Source organism: Amia ocellicauda, chromosome 8 (genome assembly GCF_036373705.1).
Source record: "Amia ocellicauda isolate fAmiCal2 chromosome 8, fAmiCal2.hap1, whole genome shotgun sequence".
NCBI classification, from domain to species: Eukaryota; Metazoa; Chordata; class Actinopteri; order Amiiformes; family Amiidae; genus Amia; species Amia ocellicauda.
Window position 1 is genome coordinate 10301455 of NC_089857.1, and position 22126 is coordinate 10323580.

The following is a 22126-nucleotide window of genomic DNA, read 5'->3' on the forward strand; positions in this document are numbered from 1 at the left end:
AAAATACATCAATGCTTGTCAGCAAGCATTTGTAACACACTGCTGTATGTGAGCCAAAGCTCCCACTGAACACTGCTGATAATGTCTCTCCTTCGATGACGACATAAGGAAGTGCATGGCTGTATTCATAAACCATTAATGTGCAGATAAAATGAACTGTTGCAATGCCTTTCAGTAACGTATCCTTTAGAAGACATTCCAAAAGTGTCCAAGCCAGCATCACGAATATGAGCACAGAGCTGGACTAGAGGTGTCACACTTGTGATGAATGGCTATACAGTAACATCTTCACTTCTGACCCCTGGAATTTTGAATAAACAGTGCATTAAAATGGAGATCTGGTGACAGTCCTTCTGTTTGTAAAATAAATGTGTACCAGCTTGTAACCGCGCGTAAGAACTCTGCGACTGGATGAGTAATTGGGTGCTGGAGGATTCTTGCAGATCTCTTCCCTGATGGATTTTCACAACAGAGGCAGTAAAATGCTGTATATTAACCTGCCCAGAATGAATAAAAGAAAGATAAACATTACTGTGTATCCTGCTTCATACGGCACACAGAGGTTAATAACAGAAAGGGTCCTAATGTTATTTGTTTTTAACATCTTCCATACTTGGTAATGTAATGTACACTGGAGTATTTCTACAGCGAGATAAAAAAAAAATTACACATTTTTAACATAACTGTAGATAAGCAGCTAGTATATTCAAATAAAAGCAAGCATCTTCACAAATATGCCCTAGACTGATTAAATGTATGCACTAAAAAAACAAAACCTTAATGCCAAGAACAATACTTAAACTAACAAGTAGACTTCTCCAAGATTTAACTCAATGGAAGATGGGAGCAGTACAACATGCTCTGGCAGACATGGGAGCGATGCCATTGAAAATGGGTCCCTGTTACCCAGGCCTGGAGCAGAGTGAGCCAGACAGCATGCTGGTGGTCAACCTTCATGAGAGAAAGCGTGAGCACCTGACACAGCCACTCCAAACGCCAGAGCCACCGCACGAGGCGCGTTCAGACTGTAGAACTGGGTGTTGGTACTCAGGGACAACTGGACAGAAGCCGTGAAGACGAGCTGGACCAGAGTCGTCCATTGGAGCTCAGGCTATGGAAAGGCGTCCTGCACAGTGGCCAGTGGCCTCAATTAGCTGCACATATTCCACTTCTCCAAGCACCTCCTGGACTGTCTCAAAGACCAGGCTTTGGCACTGCACAACGTTGCACTCTGGAGTTGCAAAATGCAAAAGTGTCAGCAGTTGTGGGACAGCTTCCCAGTCCTATCTGTGGCCCCTGGAGTAAACCCAATTATTAATGTATCACTAGACCAAAACAAACTAAACATTATGTAATAACTGGTGACTTTCAATCCCTCTGCAATGTCATGGACTAAGGCACAGTGGACTGCTTCCATACGATTCCATGGTTTTGCAAAGAGAAAGTAAAGCTGAGGTATAATGCTATAAAATCACTCGTATAAAAACATTGTTACACAGACTAAAGGATTTGTAACCGACTGCGGTACAGTCAGGATATACACTGTTTTTCAAATGAGCTGCTGGTGAAAGTGTTCGAGTGAGTCTAGACCTGTATCTGTCAGCGGGCCTGACTGATTAATGAGAGAATCCGCCCAAGCCCCCGCTGTAGAAAGCAGAAAAGCCCCAGTGCATTTGCTCCGCCATCACAAAGCCTCTACAACCAGGCATCTCTTTCAAACATCAGTAACTCAGCAGCAGGCATTTTCATTTTCAAGACACTCACACAGTATGAATAAACAGAGCCATTAAACACTTTATTTATCACTTTTTATAATCGACTCTTTTCACACAATGTGTAACACTGTGCCATGCATCAATCAACAAATACTTTTGGCTTTTTTGGTTATTTAAAGACATGTAAAACACATTTTCATTTTTATTTTGATGTAGGGTGAAAGACCGTAGTATTTCTCTGAAAACATGAGAGGCTATGCGAGGTACCATTAGGAGATCCTTTGTATTTATGACGAGACCGATGACATGACCTGAACTGAATCAACTGCCAGAAGCTTGTATATGAAAATATATCAGGATTTATTTTCATCCTGTTGTGGGGAGCCTTTGGCATAAAAGAACTTAAAAAGTATGTTTTTCCTTATGAAGGCTAGAGTCCTGAAATCTTAATATGGCACGAAGTGCTGCAAGTGCACCCACTAGAACTACAGTAAACTCACATTACACTACAGTGAATTCACATTAATTGTCCTTTTACTCCCCTAGGTGTGTGTGTGTCCGTGAATATACAATAAAGACTGCAATAGGAATTTTAAACCAAGGTAGAAACACATACTGATCTACACCTTGAATACAGAATATTTACGAGAGCATAGAAGGAAAAGAAAAAAAAGGATTGTTTTGATTTTCTTGTTATTTTTGCGTTACATTTCCCTCAGCCTCCAGTGCCAGATGGAAGGTCTGGAATGATGAACAAAAGGCAGGTGTCAGTGTGCCAGGCTCGGGGGGGCAGATGTAGCAGGTCACCCCTGGGACAGCACTGTCTTGAGCTCCCGCAGCAACATCGAGCCAATCACAGTCTTTTCAGTGTTGATGATGAGCCGGGCTGTCGATGGCTCTTTCAGCTCCACCGTAACAAGCACCAGGGCCCCCGCGTTCACCGTTTTAGCTGCAAACCTGTACAGGCACAAAACACAGCACGTCACACCACGCTCCTGTGGATGCATGAGTCAAGAACGAGCTGCTCGCATTATGCAGTCTTATACACCAACGTCGCTAAAAAATACAATTACGCAGGTCAATAAAATTGGATATAACTCTATAAAACAACAGTTTTAATTGAAATCATGATCTAGTGCAAAACAGGAAACATGGGAAAGAGGCTTCAGTGCGAGAGGTGACAGAAGAACTACACAGGCGGGCACAATGGAGGCCGTACTGGACACATGAGGAAGTGTGAATAAACTAATTTAAATTTTAAGTTCAGAAATTGAAAAATTGTGTGTATATATTTGATTCCACTATATCTTACTTTAACATACGGCTCTGGAAAAAATTAAAAGACCACTCCAAAGATCAGGAATCAATGTTAAGTGGTCTCAATTTTGTCCAGAGCTGTATATATTTTTGGATGGTTTGTTTGAATTCTTAATCTCGGTTTATTGAAGAGGTCAGATCCAATAAACTGAGTTGATTATTTTATGGATAAATTAATATCTATGGGTCTGTTGGGTAGAAAAGCTACAGACAAGAAAGACTCCAGAGAAGGATGGGGAACACTTAATTCACACTGTCCTTTCATTACATGGAAACTGTGTTCATTATGTCAAGGCCATTTCCTTGTATGATACCAGTCACAATGGAATAGGCCCAAACTGCCCAAGCCTTGGATAAAAAGGTACACCATTACAAGGCATTGGGAGGTTCAGTAATGTATTCCCAGTGTATTCCTTACTTGGGAGCACACATGGGAGGTGTCTAGCATAGATATGTCTCCAGCTGCTCTGAAATAACTTAGCCAGAACATTATTCATTACGAACTACAAATTACATCACCATGATGTATGTGAAACAATGAAGAAAAGAATAGGAAAAACACATCAGGCAACAACCAGGCATCAGTCACAACGCTTCATTTTTATGAATATACTGCTGTGTGCTGCGACTAACAAAGCAGTGGGGGAGACAATATTAGCACGGAGTAAAGAGAAACAGTGCAGTTGTATTTGTAAGCATAAAAACTAAACTTTGCATTCAAACAAGAGCACCTACTTTCTGTACTGCTCTCCTCGCACAGGCTCAGTATGCAGCTCTAACGTACTTTTAATGTAAAATGTTCGTATCTCAGAAAATTTCATCATTGGCCTACAGGAACATTTTAAGTAAAGCTGAATGTAACCGAGTCAAGTGTTACATAACCCAGGGAGCGGCTGTACACAGTTCAGCTCACCCATATCCACAGTGTGTGTGTGTATATATATATATATATATATATATATATATATATATATATATATATATATATATATATACACACACACACACACACACACACACAAAAGGAGTGTTCAATACAAATCGACCAACCACCAAGGATTATGGGTAAGATCATCACATGTGAATGGTTTCTGTGTATGGATACTCACTCGACCACAAGAAAAACAAGAACCTTTGTATTTGGCTCCATGCAAGGATCCCACATAATAACAAAAACAACTATAGAAACTGTAGTTATCAGTGTAATATAGTACTGGCCTCAAGCAAGATGTCTCCAGCAATGATGGAACACAAATGAAAATGTATCCATTGTTACAACTCACTGGTGTATAAGTCAGATAACTAAATTGTCCCTCAATTTCACTGTTGTAAAGTAATCCAATAAGTATTTTTTACAGCTTACATACTGTATGCCAGGACATTAACATCAATCTGAGAAAATCTCTCACTGGTACGAGGGAATAAAAGGAAGTGTGTATGTGTGTGTGTGTATATGAATGTATAGCAGTTATTTCTATATATTTTTTATAATTATATTTCACTAATTAGTCTTTATGTAAACTCAGTAAACTAATTTATACAGTTAAATAATTCATTTTTAGTTAAGAGTATTGCAGACAGGAAAATAAATGTTTTAAAGCCGCATGATTCCATATTCTGATGTGAATATGAAGATGATTTTCATTCTTACAGTTTGTATATATACTGCAAACCTTTACATAAAGAATTTAAACATTTAACAGATGCTACTTACATTTTTATTCCCCATTTGAATGATACAAATATAACAATATCTAGAGTTAAATTATGTAGTCAATTTATTTTTAATTTTTAGTGCCCAACTAAAGAGGCAGTTTTTGATTTAGATTGTTTGCACTGTATCACCAATAGTGATACACTAAAGAATACAACAACAATTATATAGTTAACAAGTCTGTTCCAGATTAATTAAAATACTAAAACCTGCACAAAGCTGTAGCAAGGCATTAGGTAAAGATATTATATGCGAATCATGGTACTCTCCACGGCAGTCTCATAAAAATTTAAATAAATACAATAAACATATAATACACACATATATACATATACAGCTCCATTGAGACCACTCCAAGTTCAGAAATCAATGTTAAGTGGTCTCATATTTTATGTATACAGCTCTGGAAAAAAAAATATATATATTACACACACAATAAATATACATACATATTTATGAAAACAAAAACATGGTTTGAAAATAAGTGATTTTATGCTTAATCTCCTTGCCCCACACACTGTTCACAACACATCCAAATTCCACAACACACTAAATCCTCTAGTTGCACAACATTATGAGGGAAAGAAAGTGCTCTCTATTATTGATAGCGACTGAAAAGCCATTTGAGCCTGAAGCCCCGTCTCTCCAGTGTACTCCCTCTGCGCCCCAGAGAGCCGGGCGTGTGGCTGGGAGGACGGGGGCCCAGGAGTAAGACAAAGTGCGTTAAAGACAGTGTCAAGTCCTGTCCCCTCCCATCTCCCAGAGGCACGCAAATTCTCACCATCTTGTTACTGGGCAACACAGAAAAAAGAGTTGGTGCACATGGCCCATTCAAAGCCCCCACAAGTGCCGAGCGGGTCCCTGACCTCCCGTGACCCTCCCTTTGCAGCACGGCCCCTCCTCCCGCCCTGCTGAATGCCACGTGTCTGAATTGGAGCCATCTGCCTCAATTTGCACAACATCTTTACCCACAATGAGCCCCAGTTAGCCCTGACAAAGGCTTACAATAGCCAATCTTAAAACACTGCCAGGCTGTCAGCACGCTGTCGACTATTCAAGAGCAAACCAACTGGACAGTGTCTCATGTCTAACAATTAGCACAGATCTCACACTGCGCCTCCCCAGGCCCTGGGGGACCTGCTTAATTACCATCAACATAAAAGAGGGAGTTTATCACAAGATACTCCAAAAACTTCACTTCAGACTTAATTAAAATATTATCCACTTAAGCAGGAAACAGATTCTCTTGAAATGAGGAGTAATTTCTTTTTTTTTCCGTCTTCTTTTAATTACATCAACATCTTCTACCGCATTACTGGAAGGTGCATGAAGGCACTTGTTACGATAATTTTACGTCCGCTGTTCAACCAATTAATATGCGCAGAAGGTTATTAATAAAGTAATTTTATTAAACTGTAACAGCATAAAATGTTTTCACTGTCAGATAAATTGAGGAGTTTATAGTGTGCCAGTGTAGATCCACTTCAGTTAACAGCTTCAGCTTCGTTCAAGCCACATTAGGATGTTGTTTCTTCTTTAACTTTAAGTACAATTTATTAACAAAATAAGAATTAGAGAAATCCCTATGCAGCATTTATTCAATGTATGAAAAGGCTTCTTAAATATATTTATACACACACACGTTATGAAAGTGAAAGTATATATATAATAGATGAAATTCATTATTTAGCTTATTTAGGAAAAAGGTATATTTTTATCTACATTTTCTTACTATATATTTTTTAAATTGTAAATTAAGAAACATGTAATTTTAAAAGGAACAGTAATTGTGTGCCTCCATGGCAGTGTATTACATGCAGAAAAAGAAAAACTGCCAAAACATTTATCGTCTTAACCGATTTTTAAAAAGTACATTAATCAGCAAATTCCAGACAGCAACTGAACACAGTTTATTTGAGTTAGAACAGGCCATTAACTTAACACTGCAACTGTTAGTTACACCACTTAACCCAGCAGGCAGCTGAGGTACAAATAGATACAAATCAAGACCTCCTTATGACTGAGTCAGCCACAACTGCCTCTGCTAATGGGTCCACCTGGCTGCAGGAAATACAGGGGGGACACTGACACAGATTACCATATAAATATATATATATATATATATACATATAAATGTATACATGTATGTATAAATATATAAATTAGTAATTTGCTTAAATGATTGTATAATAATAAATTTAATGATTTTAAAAGGAAAGCTGCAAAGACGCATCTGCAATGTGGAGGAGACAGACAGCAATGAGGTGTGAGGAGCCTACACGGTGTCATGATTAACTGACTCTGTTTACAAGAGACATCAAACTTTTGGGCATCAAATGGTAGCCTGCCCCAGAAACAGAACTGCCACGTGACGGCTGCAGGACGCTCTCCAAGAGCCACTAGAACATCCGTTTCGATACCAATGATCAGGAATCTGTTGTGGAACAGTGGACCTCCGTTCTCCTCAAAAACACCCAATTAAAAAGAGGTCACTGCAACAGTTAGGTACCTTAGTGAACACCTTCCTGAAGGGACATGTAGTGTCATGGTGTGGTACCATAACCACCTCAGGCCATACACAGAGGGGAAAGGGGTCAGGACTTGAGCCTGCTGTGCACTTCTCCACTATGGTCCATGCTGTACACTGGCCCATTTCTCTGGCTGGTAAAGGCTACAGTAAACAAGCCTGGCTTCTATTTAGCCCAGAAGACTCAATCTCACCCAATGGCCTCTGAAGCTGCCCCAGTCATCCCTGTTGAACATGTCTGGGATGCTCTTGGATTGCACGCTGCAGCCCAGCAACACCCCGCCAGAGTGTATTAACATGACGTATAACCCGAGTGCGAGCCTGCGTCAAACGACTCAGGAGTCTGCGAATACACTAAACAGGCTCTATATTCCCTTATGTTGTGAGACCTATTTCATTCGAACTCTAATTTTATATATATCTTTTAAATTAATATTTGTTTTCCTTACATAAAGTTTTAAACCTAGACGGACATTAATAGAATCATGTAGGATAGACAGAGAGCAAATCCTGCAGATAAAACACTGTGCTGAATTATACACACACAGCGTGCACAAACTCGCACCCTTTCTTCTGCACTTCCCCTCTGAGCACAACGGATGTCCTACCGCGATCTGTATGACTTGTTAATAGATTTATATCCTTAATCCATTATTTATTCCACAATTACAGCAGCCTAAGGCACTTATTTTACACAACAAAACATGACCTTGGTAGACTGCAGCCGTATCCATGTCACATTTGTACTGCGATGCAGCGATGATTCATTGCCTCGGGGCTCTTTTTCCAGCTCTTTGCTGTTTAAATAAACTGGTGGTTAATAGAGATACATTCAATAGGCAGCTTAAAACCACACACTTGCGACACTGAATCACAATATAGCCTCAAGTGCACTTTTAACACCAGCTCTGGTCCATTCTTTATGTAGGCAAGCACATAATATAGCATAAGCCCTGTGATTTAGACACAAGCCCACTTTATGGATACTGTGGTTCATGTGAAGTTCGCAGGCGCATCCATTCTGCTCACTGGTTTAAGGAACATACTGATACACCCATGATGAGAGTTAGGAGATAAAAGAAAGAAAAAAAATATATATATATGTAAATATATTACCAGACAGTATGAGGTTCTGACATCAATTTATGTTAGCATGCACTAATACGCATGTTTCTAGGGTAGACCATTTTTCTTTATCTTTGAATCTCCTTTTAATCTGCCTGAAAGATAAACCAATACTTACTTTAGCTGTAAGTAATGTCAAGCATGGTCTCATTTTCATCTCTAACTTTCAAAACTTTCCTAACACATACAGATTACAAATTCAAATATGAAAATATTAAAATTATGGACACATGTACAACTGTGGCCCCAGCTCTGAAAGCTGACTATCTTCTGCACTGCTGGGCTACTTATGATACCACTTCCTGTGATGCTAATAAAAACAGGGTAGCAGTCCCTGCACTATGGACTGACAACTTTCAACTCATCACCATATCCCTTTGCTGGAGTTATTATAAAATGGATTGTGCTTCATATTTAATTTAAAATGCATTAACCTATTATGAATCACAATACAGAAAATATTTTTTATATCTGAAGCCCCAGTTTAAACATCTGCAGAGATAAGTAATCACCACTGACTTGAATGCAAAGAATTTCAAACGTGTAAATGAATAAACAGAGAATAACTCAGTGGACGGAGGCTGCAGACACAAACTGTCCTTCACTGCTGTGGTTTCCTCCCTGCTCTGATGAAATGGCTTCTGAAACAAAACCTGGATACAACACACCGCACGTCACGCATGCCAATGCGCTGTATAAACACACATGAAAAATCCCAGCAATTCACTCTCATACACTGTTCAAAGGGCCCTTTTCCAGTCAATAAATCGAAAATGCACAAATTAGGACATTACGCTTGAAATTGGTTTTACTAAGGTGCCAAATTTGATTTGTTATTACGACAGAACATAAAATTATTAACTCAGAGTAAAATTATTAACTTTGAGTTAAACAAAAACATGTTTTAACACAAACAAGATCCTGAAAACGATGAAAGGATAATACATTCAATAAAATCCCCTTCTAACATGGCCTGTTAACAATGTAATTCAATTTAATCATTGACATTTGAGTGTTTAATTTATTTTAATCTTTCAGGTAAGGCAGATGGCATATTAGATTAACTATCATTTGGCTTCACATTTCTGAAAGGTGTAATAGTACCGAACTGAAGTTAAAGCACAGTTAAAACACTGGATGCTGCAGCTACAAAAAAACAAAGAAAATGACACCCTTTATGAGCAAACTGGAGAAACAGTGTTATAATGGAAGCTTTCTCTGCAAAATTAATTTAGAAGGTGTTCTTGATACTGCTTCTGGCCATTCCTTAATTTAGCTAATCTTGGTTTGATCCTTTTACTTTGTGTTTTAACAGGTACCAGCAGTTGTGACAAAGGCCCACTCAGGCTAACACTCTTTTGACATGAAACCTTCAATTAATGTCAGCTGAAGCAGACACAATCCTATTAGCAAGAAAGACGACGGCAGGATGCAGCTCCCTGCCCCGGCAGTACAGAAATAATTAGCCTAAAGTTGACAAATGTGTAATGAGGCCACACAAAGAATGCAATGAGAGAGGGCTGCAGGGAGGGGGTCCAGAAGACACACGAACACACACACACACACACACACACAGGAGTCAACTCACAACTCTGTGTGACCACTCTGTCCAGTACCAATAGCCACTACCTCACAGATAGAAACAGATTTACATTTGATGTCAGAATAATGTAATGGTAGACCCGTGACTGGTCATAGTAACTATTCCTTAAATATGAAAGTACTAAGTTAAGGTCAAAGTATTAGTACACAGATTTTTTTCTGGTGTTTTTGTGTGTGTGTGTGTGTGTGTGTGTGTTTTTATGCTCTGATTTTAAAATTAGCAGCCTAATTATACATTTCGATTTTTGTTTCCTTTTGCAAGAAATGTAATTTCCAGAAAGATAAATACATTTATTGAGATCATAAAATGTGTTAAACCATAGCCTAGCAAAACCATAACTACTATTACTGATACTACTAAAACTGGTTACTATCATGATTCTCAATAATAATACTATGAAGTATTATATAAGAACTCTTTCAAATATCTGAGAGCTGCTCAATTGTTTAAAATCAGTTAACTCTTCCAGCATATCTGAAGCTATCATAATACCCACCTCTAATAGCAATACAGAACATACAACTTATGATTACAAATTAGACTAAATTAAATAATTTAAACAATTTTAAATGATGGAGTTGAGACCAAGACTACAAATTCCCACTGTGAGTAAACTGCTGGTGAAATACATTTCCTGAGGAATGGGCCGTTTGCCCACAGTGTGCCAATGGTGGAAAGTAAGGACCCAAGTGATAATCTCCTTCTGGGGTTTAAGTCCTCTAACTGCTCCTGTGATTTATTACTCTTCTCTCTTCTTCCTATCAATATGTGGTTTTTAACAGCTCTTTTTCAATGTTGTCATATAGAAGAAGCAGTGCTGCCTCCTAGTGGCCAAACTGCAGATGTCTGTGGATACTCTACTGTAAGACTCCAGAAAATGTTTTGTGACCAGACACTGACTTCTTAAGGTTTTAGCTTTCCCTAATACAGAAACAAGCAAAGCACACCAAACACATACACACACACATATGCAGACACATGAATTGTAGGTCTGTATAAAAAATAATACAATAAAAAAGTGTCTATATCAGCAATAAAGTCCACGTCACAAACAATTAAGACATTGAAAAAAGAAGGATACCTAATTAATCATTTATTTCGTGGCCAATAATATTAAACCAACTTAAAAGAAATGCACAAACAGGTATTGTTAATACTATGCACCTGCATGACAAAAGAGACACTATTATCATAAGCCAGAAGCTATAACGTCTCTGACCTGAATCCACCTTGTGTCGGGGAGTCTCCTGTGACAACGATTTGGATATATCTGCATTGCATTTAGGGCAGCAGTTGTAAAATGAGAGCTTTCATCAGAATGGGCAATTGAGAGTGACCCATGCAATGAGTTCTCAGGGATACAATCAGTCCTGATCAATCAGTTCTCAGTAGGTGTGAAAATGTATTGGCAAGCAGCATTTTACTTTCTGCTGTCGTCAGTAAAGTAATCATCGTGATTGGAACTGCCTATGGAACACTTGGCCACCAATACATTAATAATTGTTAGCCCAGAGTAACTTACAGAGACCCCTGTACCCCCCCGCTGACCCCACAGTGCTGTTTAAGGAAAGTTTGCAGTACTGGTAAAACAATGAGTGCACTCCTAAAGAGTGTTCTTACGGACATGTATGGGGCAGAGTAGATTTTACAATCTCTGCTTCTCTCAAGATGGTATGCAACGGGAGCGGGCCTTTAGGAAAACAATTTGCTTTACAGGGAAAGGGTACATACATTCCCTACTGTAAGGGCTGTTTTTACTGCAGCTGTTCTCTGGGATGCTCCTCCACACTGTCTCCCACAGTGAGCTGTGTCGCAGAGCTTAAGTACATATACAGTCGCAAATTCTCCACAAGTGGGATCTCCCTCAAATTTTCGATAATTTATGATATCATAAAGTTGCTTTCCCTCATCTCCATTGGCACAAAATGAATACTCAATTCAGTTAACCAGACCTTCTCTTTTGACATCACCACCAATTTTCTACCCCTACTTACATTCCCTACTCCAATTTGATAATCTAATCTGCATTATGAACCAGATATGAAATACAATGCCCATTTCATCCCTGCTGATATGAAGTACCCCCTCCACACGGACCCCTTTTTCAGCTGCTCTTGGAGTTTCACATCTTACTGGAAAGCAACCCATGCCACCTGCTCTAGCTGGCCACGTGACTTCTACCTGCTTCTGGATGAGACCCCACTGAAGAATGGAGCACTGCTGTGCAATCAGTAATCAAGCATCATTGGCTCAACCGTCCCATTGAGGACTAGACAGGTGAAGCCAAACCACGACTCTCAAGTATAGCACCGAACACACCACTGGCAAGAATAATACCAAACAATCTTAGACCTCTCCCACAGTTAGCACAGTTGAAATACTGCTCTGGGATAAAGAGTGGAAAAAGACAAACAAAAACACTTAAAATCTTCAACCTAGGCCTATTGGTGTGATTTAACACGGTGGGATTGAACCAGCACCATGCACTGCTTGGTCCTTACACTGCTATAGTCTCTCCACAGGCTTAACTAATCACACCCAATCCTGCCTGAGGGTCACACCTGGATGTGCTGTCATTGCCTCTCCAATCTCTATAGGGTTATAAGCTAAAGCAGAACAGAGGGCAAGGAAGTGACTACTGCTCAATGACTAAAGTTCCTTCCATAAAACTTTAAACTAATTTTAAACAACAATCCACACTTTTTTGTATTTGACTCAGGTTTATTTATTTTTCATCATTAACAGACAAAACAGAAACTGCAGGAAATGTGTGGGTCTCCTTGCATGTATTGGGAACAAACAAAAGATTGATGACTTGGTGTGATTTGTGCCATCGGTAATTCAAGATGAAATATGAGGTTTTGAACCGAGGTACCTCCCATTTTCTGCCATTGATTTCTATGTACTGCCTCTGTGCCCTTGCTCCTGCATGTTCCAAGGTTGTTTTATATGCATTTGCACTTTACAATCACAGGATGGGATTACTGCTGTACAAATGTCTGCTGAGGTGCCATGTCATGTGGTCCAACCCCCTCCAATAAAATTATGTAAATAAGCACTGTGGTTTCAGGTTAACCATTTTGGATTCAGAATATTCAAACTACTTGAGTAAATACATATTTAGTTCTTTAGACATTTAATTCCCCACAAAAAAGTGAGGATTTGTACTTTGTTTAACATGAGTAGAAAGTTATTTAAAAACATTTTTGCAATGCAATTATTTAAGTGGAATTTCAGCAGAGACATTAAGAAATAATGATTACTTGGAAACCTGTGGGGAAAGAAATGAGGCCAATTATCATCTCTGAGGTGCTGAAAAATGCCTACAACATGGTTATTAAGCCAAGACCTGGTTGTAAAAATGACAGAGCTGCAAAGGATTGTATACAACATGTCTGTGCTTCAGTAGAAGATACTGTTTGACCTTGTCAGATAAGTAAGGGTTGATAAAGCTGTGTCTAGAGCTTTGTTACTGTGTTCACTGGGGTAAAGGAACTATAGAAGAGTCAAAAGGTCAAAACGTTGACCTGCTTGTGTCCAATAACTGAACTACGAAAGGCGTTTGGGAATTCAAAAACCTCCTTACCTTAAACACTGTGTAACAGGTTCACGTGACAAAGTCCTCATTAATCTGACAGTTTTGTCAGGGTTTGAATTCATTGCCTTGAATTAGAAAAGATGAAATCTAAAAGACGAGTATCCCCACTTCAAGAGGAACTCCGTATCAGTGCATTGGGTATACTGCAAGCTGACAACTCCTGGCCTGTTGTGAACTGTCTTAACTCAAGTGCTATTGGATAACCAATACAATCGGCAGCCCAGCAGACCTGCTCATCCAGAACTTCACATACTCAATCATGCAGTTAACAGAAAGCTAAAGATACTAGTAAGTTACAAATGTTTCGACCTCGTCATCTTTTGTGTTCAACAAGTGATAACACTTCTCAGCCTGTTAAACTTAGCTGTAAACGTAGGTTAAAAAGCCTAAAAACAAAGTAAAAAAAAAAAAATTGTTTACATGTGTGTTTTTCAACATATACAACTTAGAATGAAGAGGATTGGTTCACTTCGCTGTTAGTGGGGTAGGGTGGGGGGGGTTTGATCACAGAGTAAAGGTTTACATTGCACAAGCAGTTAACATTACACGTGTGATGCATTGTGTGGTTTTATACAGCAGTCTTCAAAGGTATTACAACACCTTGATGTTTCTGCAGTTTTCATTTGATGTGCACATGCAAAAACACTTGTTGAAATCCTGAAAAGCTGTCAAAATTACTAAACAATTTAATGTAATTCATGATTGTAACATTTCACACATATAATTACTCTACAACAGTAAGATAAATTGAACATATAGCTTCCAATGCTAAATTGCAAGGAACTTTAAATGTTTAAAATACCTCATTAAAACTTAGATTCTCTTTTTTTTTCTACTAAGTACATTGTAGATAGAATGGATTACAGACATTTTCACAAACAGCTGTTTTACATCTGAGTTACTGTAACATAAGATAAGTGAGATAATTAACAAAGGTGACAAATGACAGCAGTTGAAGTGTTCTAGTACATGTATAAATGACTGTAGACAAAAAAATAAATACAAAAATCACTGTAATGACTTACTTGTGTATGGTATCCTGACCTGATGGTACCACGCCCATGTTGGCTACTGAGACCACTTTCCGTGGTATGGACTGGCTGGAGGAATTTTCTGGAGCAAGCGTAATGGTGGTGGAGCTCTCATTCATTCCAGTCAACCTTCCTGTGAATTGAAAAAGCAGGTGATTCAACATTTCATAATAGCAGAACACAATTAAAAGAAAAGTGTATATCCCCACAATGAAGAGGAAATAAAATTGAGGCTTTAACTGCATCTTAAACGTCTGTAACTTCATTCCAGTGGGTAACGTACTTAGGTTTTACTGAGCATATATTATGAGGAGTCCCCGATAAACGCATTTATACAATATAGCCTCATACATATTAATGTCTGCTCGCAAACACACTTCAGTAAAAACAAATAAGATAAGTATCTGAACCATAAATAAATACACATCCTTCTAAGTGATAAATACATTTGATGTATTTTTTCTGGTGTAAAATATGACCGTGTTTACTCAACCTACAATAGCTTGGCAACAGAAAACAAACATTGTGTCCACGAAGGAACAGCCAGGCACACTGATTACACTGGGCTTGAAATGCCTTTTCCAGCAGGAAGGTCTTAATTCTACCAAATGGGAAAAGGTACATTTTGCAACAGGCTGATCAAGTAGAAAATAAGGTAAGATATGCGCTTTAGAAATCACACAGGCACTCTGAAACTGCTTTTAACCAGAGCAGCAAGGTTGACATAACACTGGTAAGAGATTTGTGTGTGCTCACTTAGGATTTAAACCTTCTCCATTAAGCTCTATTGAAGAGCAAATGCTGAATAAATGAATGTAACTATGTTTATGTTAAAAGCCTGTTTTCCCCAGCATGCAATTAAAGTAAATGTTGCACAAAGCCAGTACTTTTGTCAAGCTCCTGCAAATGGAAAGATGGATAGCACTCAGACAAGTGAATGCATTGCTTCATATTTAACCTTAACGCTCTTGTCATTAATGGTTTGTCTAACTTGTACTTTAAAAGACAAGGTACTGCTCCATTGAAGTAAAATTAAAAATCAACTATACCATGCTTTTCAGAACAGAAGATTCATTATCTTCAGCTAATGTATTGGCATAAAGCAAAGTAACATCCTATCAAGTGAGGCGCACATTCAATCTGCCTTTTTACTCGTGCTGTTTTATTGCTATAGGCAATTTGTACCACTCAGCATGACAGTGTAAACTGAATCAAGATTAATTTACATGCAAAAGCACACTTAGCAGAGCAGCATGGTAAGCAAATGTATTGTCTCGATTGCTGAGCTGGAAAAGAACCTGGAGAGGAAAAAGTGTGTCGTAATTAAGGAGCATCAAATGTGATTGCTTAAGGTAGTTAAAAGGGCAAAAAATGGCAAATGCTTTTCTATTCAGAAGGAGGAGTTTCACTTCAAGGCTACTTGCTTCACATGTTCTACACACATAAATAAAGGTACCATTAAAGACAGGTAAAAGGCAATCAACACTGCAGTAATATGGAGTAAAATCACTGGAATAACAACCCTGATTACTGCTACTACTGTTAAATATACACACACACACACACACACACACACACACACACACACAGACAGAGACACATGCACCATGTATACAAACACACAAACATGCACACATCCACAAACTAGACCAAAATCAATACATACAAAGTACAAGTAGTCTGTGTCGATTTAAGAAGCAAGACAAAACCTTCACTTACATACACACACCTATCTACCTATATTTTCGTTGTTGCCGATATCTAATTACAGCTGTTAAAAATAGAAGCCTGTTAATATGTTGCTGCACATCCAAATATAAATGAATGGGAAAAAGCACAAATTTGATAATGGCTTCCAGAAAGCTAAATCCTGTCTATACAATGGAGCATTAAATGTAACTAATCTTTCGAATATCTTACTAAACAGACAGACAAAAGCCACATTGAATACATTCTGGATAAAACCAGGCTCTCTACTACCTATCCAAAGAAAGAGCAAAGCTACCATAATACAGATGGTACACTGGGAACCTACAACATTATGAGCAGTCAAGCAAAGTTTTTTCTGGGGGGGGGGCTATAATATACCCAAGCGTTTCCATTATTCCTGGTGGAGATTTTGATCAGACTTGCTCCAGTCCACCTCAGAGATAAGACATCACTTTAGCAGCCCTATATCTATAAACCATGCTCCTGAAAATAGCAACGGTGGCTGCAGAGGGACTCAGAAGAGCATGTGGCAGATTCGCCATTCACAGGTCCGGTGTCAAAACGTGAATTCAGTAAGACAGGGGAAGGCACGGCTGCAGCACCAGGAGACCTCCCTATATTTACAAATATTTCATATAAACAAATTTTCAAATAGCTTTATTCTGAGTAGCCTTTCTGCTCTATTAAACATAACACACAGCTGCCACATTTATTCAGACAAATAATCAACAACCATAGAGGGAAAATGGCAGAAGAAAAAGGGATTTTGGCAAGAGCCCCGCCGAGGCCCACGGCAATTCTCTCAGACTGCTGCGGCTCTGTGCTCATGGTTCTGTTTGGCCAGTCAGGGAAGTGGCTAAGTCACAGTAAAGCAAACAAAACTTGATCAAAACATCAAGGCACCAGGAAAAACACGCAGAGGGAAAAACAGGTGGGTAATTTGATCGGCTTTGTGCATCTACAGCCCCCATCAGCTTAACTTAACGAGATGTGGTGTGCCCAAGGCTCGGCGCTAGCCTCCAGTCCACAGTGAGCTACAGGAAAGCAGCGCACTGGGCCTGGGAAGCACCGAGAATTAAAATAAAATAAATCAACCTCTTTAAGATGCAGTGAAAAAGTAGCAGTATCAAAATGCAAAACTAAAGAGTCGGGAGAAAAAGACCAAAGTTGCTATGCCTGATAAAAAACTACTGCAGTAGATCAAAACCTTGTTGAGAGCACTGAAATTCTGGAAAACAGGCCCTGTAGGCAGGACAATATTCACTGAGCTGATCTGAAGGGCATTTAAAAAGCAGGATGAAATATATTCTGCAGCACATATTTTGGAAAAAAAAAAAAAATGTAAATGCTGGGTGATGTTTTATATAGTTTCACTTTACAAAGTTTACATTGAAAGTGATGATAAAGTTGATTTAAACAGTGGTAAAAAAAAAAAAAGTTAAAAATTCAAAAGTAAGAAAAATAAGAACTTACAAAATCTGTTTTGCATACAAATTACTCTGAAACACAATTTGTACAGTTACACTAACTGAATAATCACTCTGTGATTGAATTACTACAATATTTCTGCTCCTATGTCTTGGATTCATTCCATCAGATGTGACCAGAATGTTAACCAGTACAGCAGTGCCATACATGCAAACTTACATCTAATATCTCCAAAAATATGAAGTGTACATTTAAATAAAACAAAGCCAGAAACTGCTTTCACCCAGGGAACCTACAGCCTTCCAAGATGGAGTGTTCGCTTAGGGAAATCTGCGACAACGGGTGCAGTATTGCCCGTGCTACAGTACTGCCTGCGTCCAAATACTGTCCGTGCCACAGTACAGTCCGTGCTGCAGACACACTGCCCCACTCACCTTGCTCTTTCTGAAAGTCTTGCTCTGCCATCGTGACGGGGAGGAACAGCTCACCCACCACAGGCTGGACAGACACACTGAACTGGTCACTTTTTGTGCTGCAAGAGAAGTACATATAATTTAAAGTTTTACATGATTATCAATGTATGATTAAAAACTCGGTTCATAAAATATAGTTTAAAAGGGTTTTGCATTATACTTTCTTAATTACTTGGTGTGTACTCGGGCAGTCGACTACACTAAATCCATGCCTAATTGTAATATGTCGTAAATCAGAATTTCGAAAACAAAAATGTTCTAGGTCAGAGTACAAGTTGGTAATGTGTAATTAGCGGGCATGCCCAATTCCATATCCAAAAGCATTTCTCACGGTGTGTTATTTTGACCTGTAACTTAGCCCCGTTGCCCCAGGACATTATTCTAGCCTCCACTGTAAAGCAGGCAATGAGCAGTCATTAAACAATCACCCCAATTTAACCATTTAATGTATTCCAATCACTATAAAGTATGTAATTAGCCATTTAATTAACACAAAATGCCCTGTGAAATTAACATAAATTTAAACTCCAAATTCACTTGGTTTTCAATTGGAAACCTCAAGATTTAAATCAGGCTGTAGAATTAACCTGATCTGGGGAATAATAAAATAATCAACACATCAAATTATAATATCCCCTAATAATTGGCTGCAATAATGGCTATTCTGCATCAGTGGAATTCTTAAGTAACCTAGAAGAATACATCATATTGAAATAAACTGAAGAAATACATAAGAGAGTGATAAGGTATGACAGTATATATTTTTGTTGCTACTATTTCCAAATACAAAACAAATACATCAATAAATTAAAGTTGAAATTAGCCTATTTATTCAGAACACTATAGAAACTGAAATACAAGGATACATTTATATTTGTATTTACTTATGCCATTATTTATTTTCTACTTGCATCTTTTATTTTAGAGTCTCTCAAAGGTTCCCAATTCCGCAGAACGGAATGTGTTTATTGGTAAATAACAGCTTTGATTAGTTCAGCTAGCCAAACTACGAGGACATCTGCAGGCTAACAACTTAACTGCAGTAAAGACATGGATCGAGTGTGAAAAACATACAGGCTTTTGAATCAAAGAGTTTCAAATAAAAATACAAAAATGTAACTTCTTATTGCAGTAACTTCTTATATGCGATACAGGTAGAGGGGCAGAGGGGCTTTGTGTTTATTTTAAAAGTATTATGTTACATATATTAGATTGAACAATTTAAGATTAAGAGTAATGTCACATTTTCTTTTTTTACTCAGTCTCTCAGTATACACACGCACACACACATATATGTGCTCAGTTAATTCTGGCTCTAACCATTGTGTTGACAGATTTGCAAAAGATAGTAAGCAGCAATTCACCAGGATGCAAGGATTACATTCAAACCATTGGGCTTCGAACTTCTGTTCCTTCAGTTCTGTGTAACTCATAGAAACAGACATGCAAGCATTTAATGAGGGAACAGGCAGGCTCCGGTGAGGTTTGTCTGATGGAAACGAGGTGTAATTGCTGCTGTCCCAGGAGCTCTCTCTTTAAGCACAGAGAGCACTCGCATGTTTTTGCTGTTTAAAGAGATCTGGTACCTGATGGTCTGATCTTGCCACTATGTATGACTTATTACAATTTCTACAGCTGAGGTAAAAAAACAAAAAAAAAAACAGAAAACTCCTTATTGCCGTATATTTGTGTATTTAAAGCATGTGCATCAATTACTTTTTTTTTCTGCTGAAATTCAACCCACAAGTCATGAGGCTGGCAACGGCACGGAACTATCAGGAACGCCGATTTTGCATCTGTCCAACCAAGACGAGTCATTAGCCAGCTGGTATGCTGGCAGATTGTGGCATGACCTTGATTAGAAACTCCTGCCACCAGACTGACTTTTCAGATAGCCGCGTGATAATGGGTCACACTCGTCACAGCACCCCGGATTATCGTTTGTTACAAAGCCATTAACGGGCTTCACAGTGTAAGCACTTTGCATTTATTGTTTTCATATTAGCAAAATGTTTGCTGGATGGCCCTGTCAAAATAACTTGCTTGCTGTGAAAAACAAACTGGACCAAATCTTCATCTCCTGGTAAAAGAGCAGCTCTCATATTCAAATGCAACCAATTTCAAAGCCTGTTGTCCAAGGTTATAAGTCTGTGACCTTGAGAAATTCAAATCCATTGCCTACACAACTGCAGGAACCCCCCCTATAGGTTGCCTGGGACAGAAACATGTTCTGTATGTAGCCAGCCTGAGAGCCAGTGTTGACATTGCATCTCCGTGCTTTGTCTCTCTCATCATTTAAAATGCTACGCAAATAAAAAAACAACACTGGCAGGGGAAAAAAATGTAAACTATTTTTTGGTAGACACCAAAGTACAGGTCAGCCCTCAGTAGTAGTAGTACACACCTTGGGATTAACGGTTGTCACTTGACACATGGTTTTGTTTCATGAAAGGAGTATAGGAACCCCCCCCACCTTAGCCATTGGAGACTGGGTCTTATGGTGGAAACTGAAAAGTTCAACTGCTGTCTGTGCTATGATACAATGTTTTCACAAATGAAGGATTAAACCAAACAACATGAGCCCACATATAACAACATAAAACAAACACTGATGTTGGTTCACTGTGATACAAAGGAAATGAACTAAAACCACCTGCTTGTTGACATTGATGTCACACAACTGGATGCAAAATTTAACAGGCTGATTACACAGTGGAGAGTGGCAATTTCAACAAAAATTGTGTACTGCTGAATACAGCACTTTTAGTATAACAATGTAATACACTAAAGGAATGCAATTAAAACACTACTACTACCACAAATGATGCTAAGAGTTTAATAACTATATATTACAAATATTGTAAAGGTATTTCAAGTACGATACTATGATACTATAATGATAATGGCTATTTTAATAGAAATATTAAATAAATATGTGCAAAAAAAGAAAATTGCTGCACCGATCCAATGTAAATCAAACCGAGCATGAATGCAAAACTAATTAATTGAAATCTAACAAATTAACATTTTAAAAGTAAGCACACATTTCTTGTATTTTTTATGTTGGTTTTAAAAACAAAAACAAACCAACAACCAAACATTCTAGCTGTACTTGAGTGGGAAAGACAACCAGCTGTGTAATATCATATGGCAATGACATGCTGGTGGTAATGCTCTGCCTCCGTATAGGACCGTCAATTCTCGAACGACTGGGAACACATCCCACAGTTAAGTTTGCAGGGCAGGCTATGGATTGCTCCACTGGCTGTTAGAAGCAGACAGACAATGATTGTCATGCAAAACACACTCAATGATTGACATTTGAGGCCGATTGATCCCCCATTACTCCGATCTCCCCTGCCCCCACCGGCTTTCTGATAACACTATTGATCCCCTCCGTGCCGATCGGTTTCCATTTTCTGATTTCGGGCAGGCCAATTAAGAAGGTGAGTAATTGTGATTACACTGCTACAGGATCAATTGTATTTGACGCAAGACAAAGTGCTTGTCTGGGAACAGCAACAAGAAAGAAAATGATCAGGTTTTTGCGTTCCATCTCTACCTGCAAATAAATAAAATGCCCCCCCCACGTAGAAATGGCTGCAATAACCATACAGGTCTTAATTTAATCTGAAAGTTACAGCTGTGCAGATACTGCCATTCTTCTGATAGAATGATACTTTTAGTTTACAGAACAAATCAAGGTTATACTTTAGCAAGATGTCAGCTGCTCATCTATAATTATAACACAATGCTCAAAAGATATAATTTCAAAAGTAGATTTTTTTTTTTTATTGCAGGATGATTTAAAGATTTTAATAGCTTACTTTTCTTTTAACACTTTCTAATACATTTCCAAGATACACAAAATGCACAGGACATTTC

At 38.5% G+C, this 22126-nt stretch overlaps 1 protein-coding gene across 2 annotated transcripts in view; it reads right to left on the minus strand.

Moving 5' to 3' along the window:
* Positions 1-1778: 1778 nt before the first annotated feature.
* ap3b1a (adaptor related protein complex 3 subunit beta 1a) overlaps positions 1779-22126 on the minus strand; it is a 93923-nt gene continuing 73575 nt past the window's right edge. For both annotated transcript variants that reach the window (XM_066711973.1, XM_066711972.1), the window contains exons 25-27: positions 18203-18300; positions 14625-14763; positions 1779-2672 (exon numbers count right to left, since the gene is read on the minus strand). In XM_066711973.1, the coding sequence (XP_066568070.1) occupies positions 2519-2672; positions 14625-14763; positions 18203-18300 (391 nt within the window). In that variant the 3' untranslated portion in view covers positions 1779-2518. The remainder of the gene's footprint in view (positions 2673-14624; positions 14764-18202; positions 18301-22126) is intronic.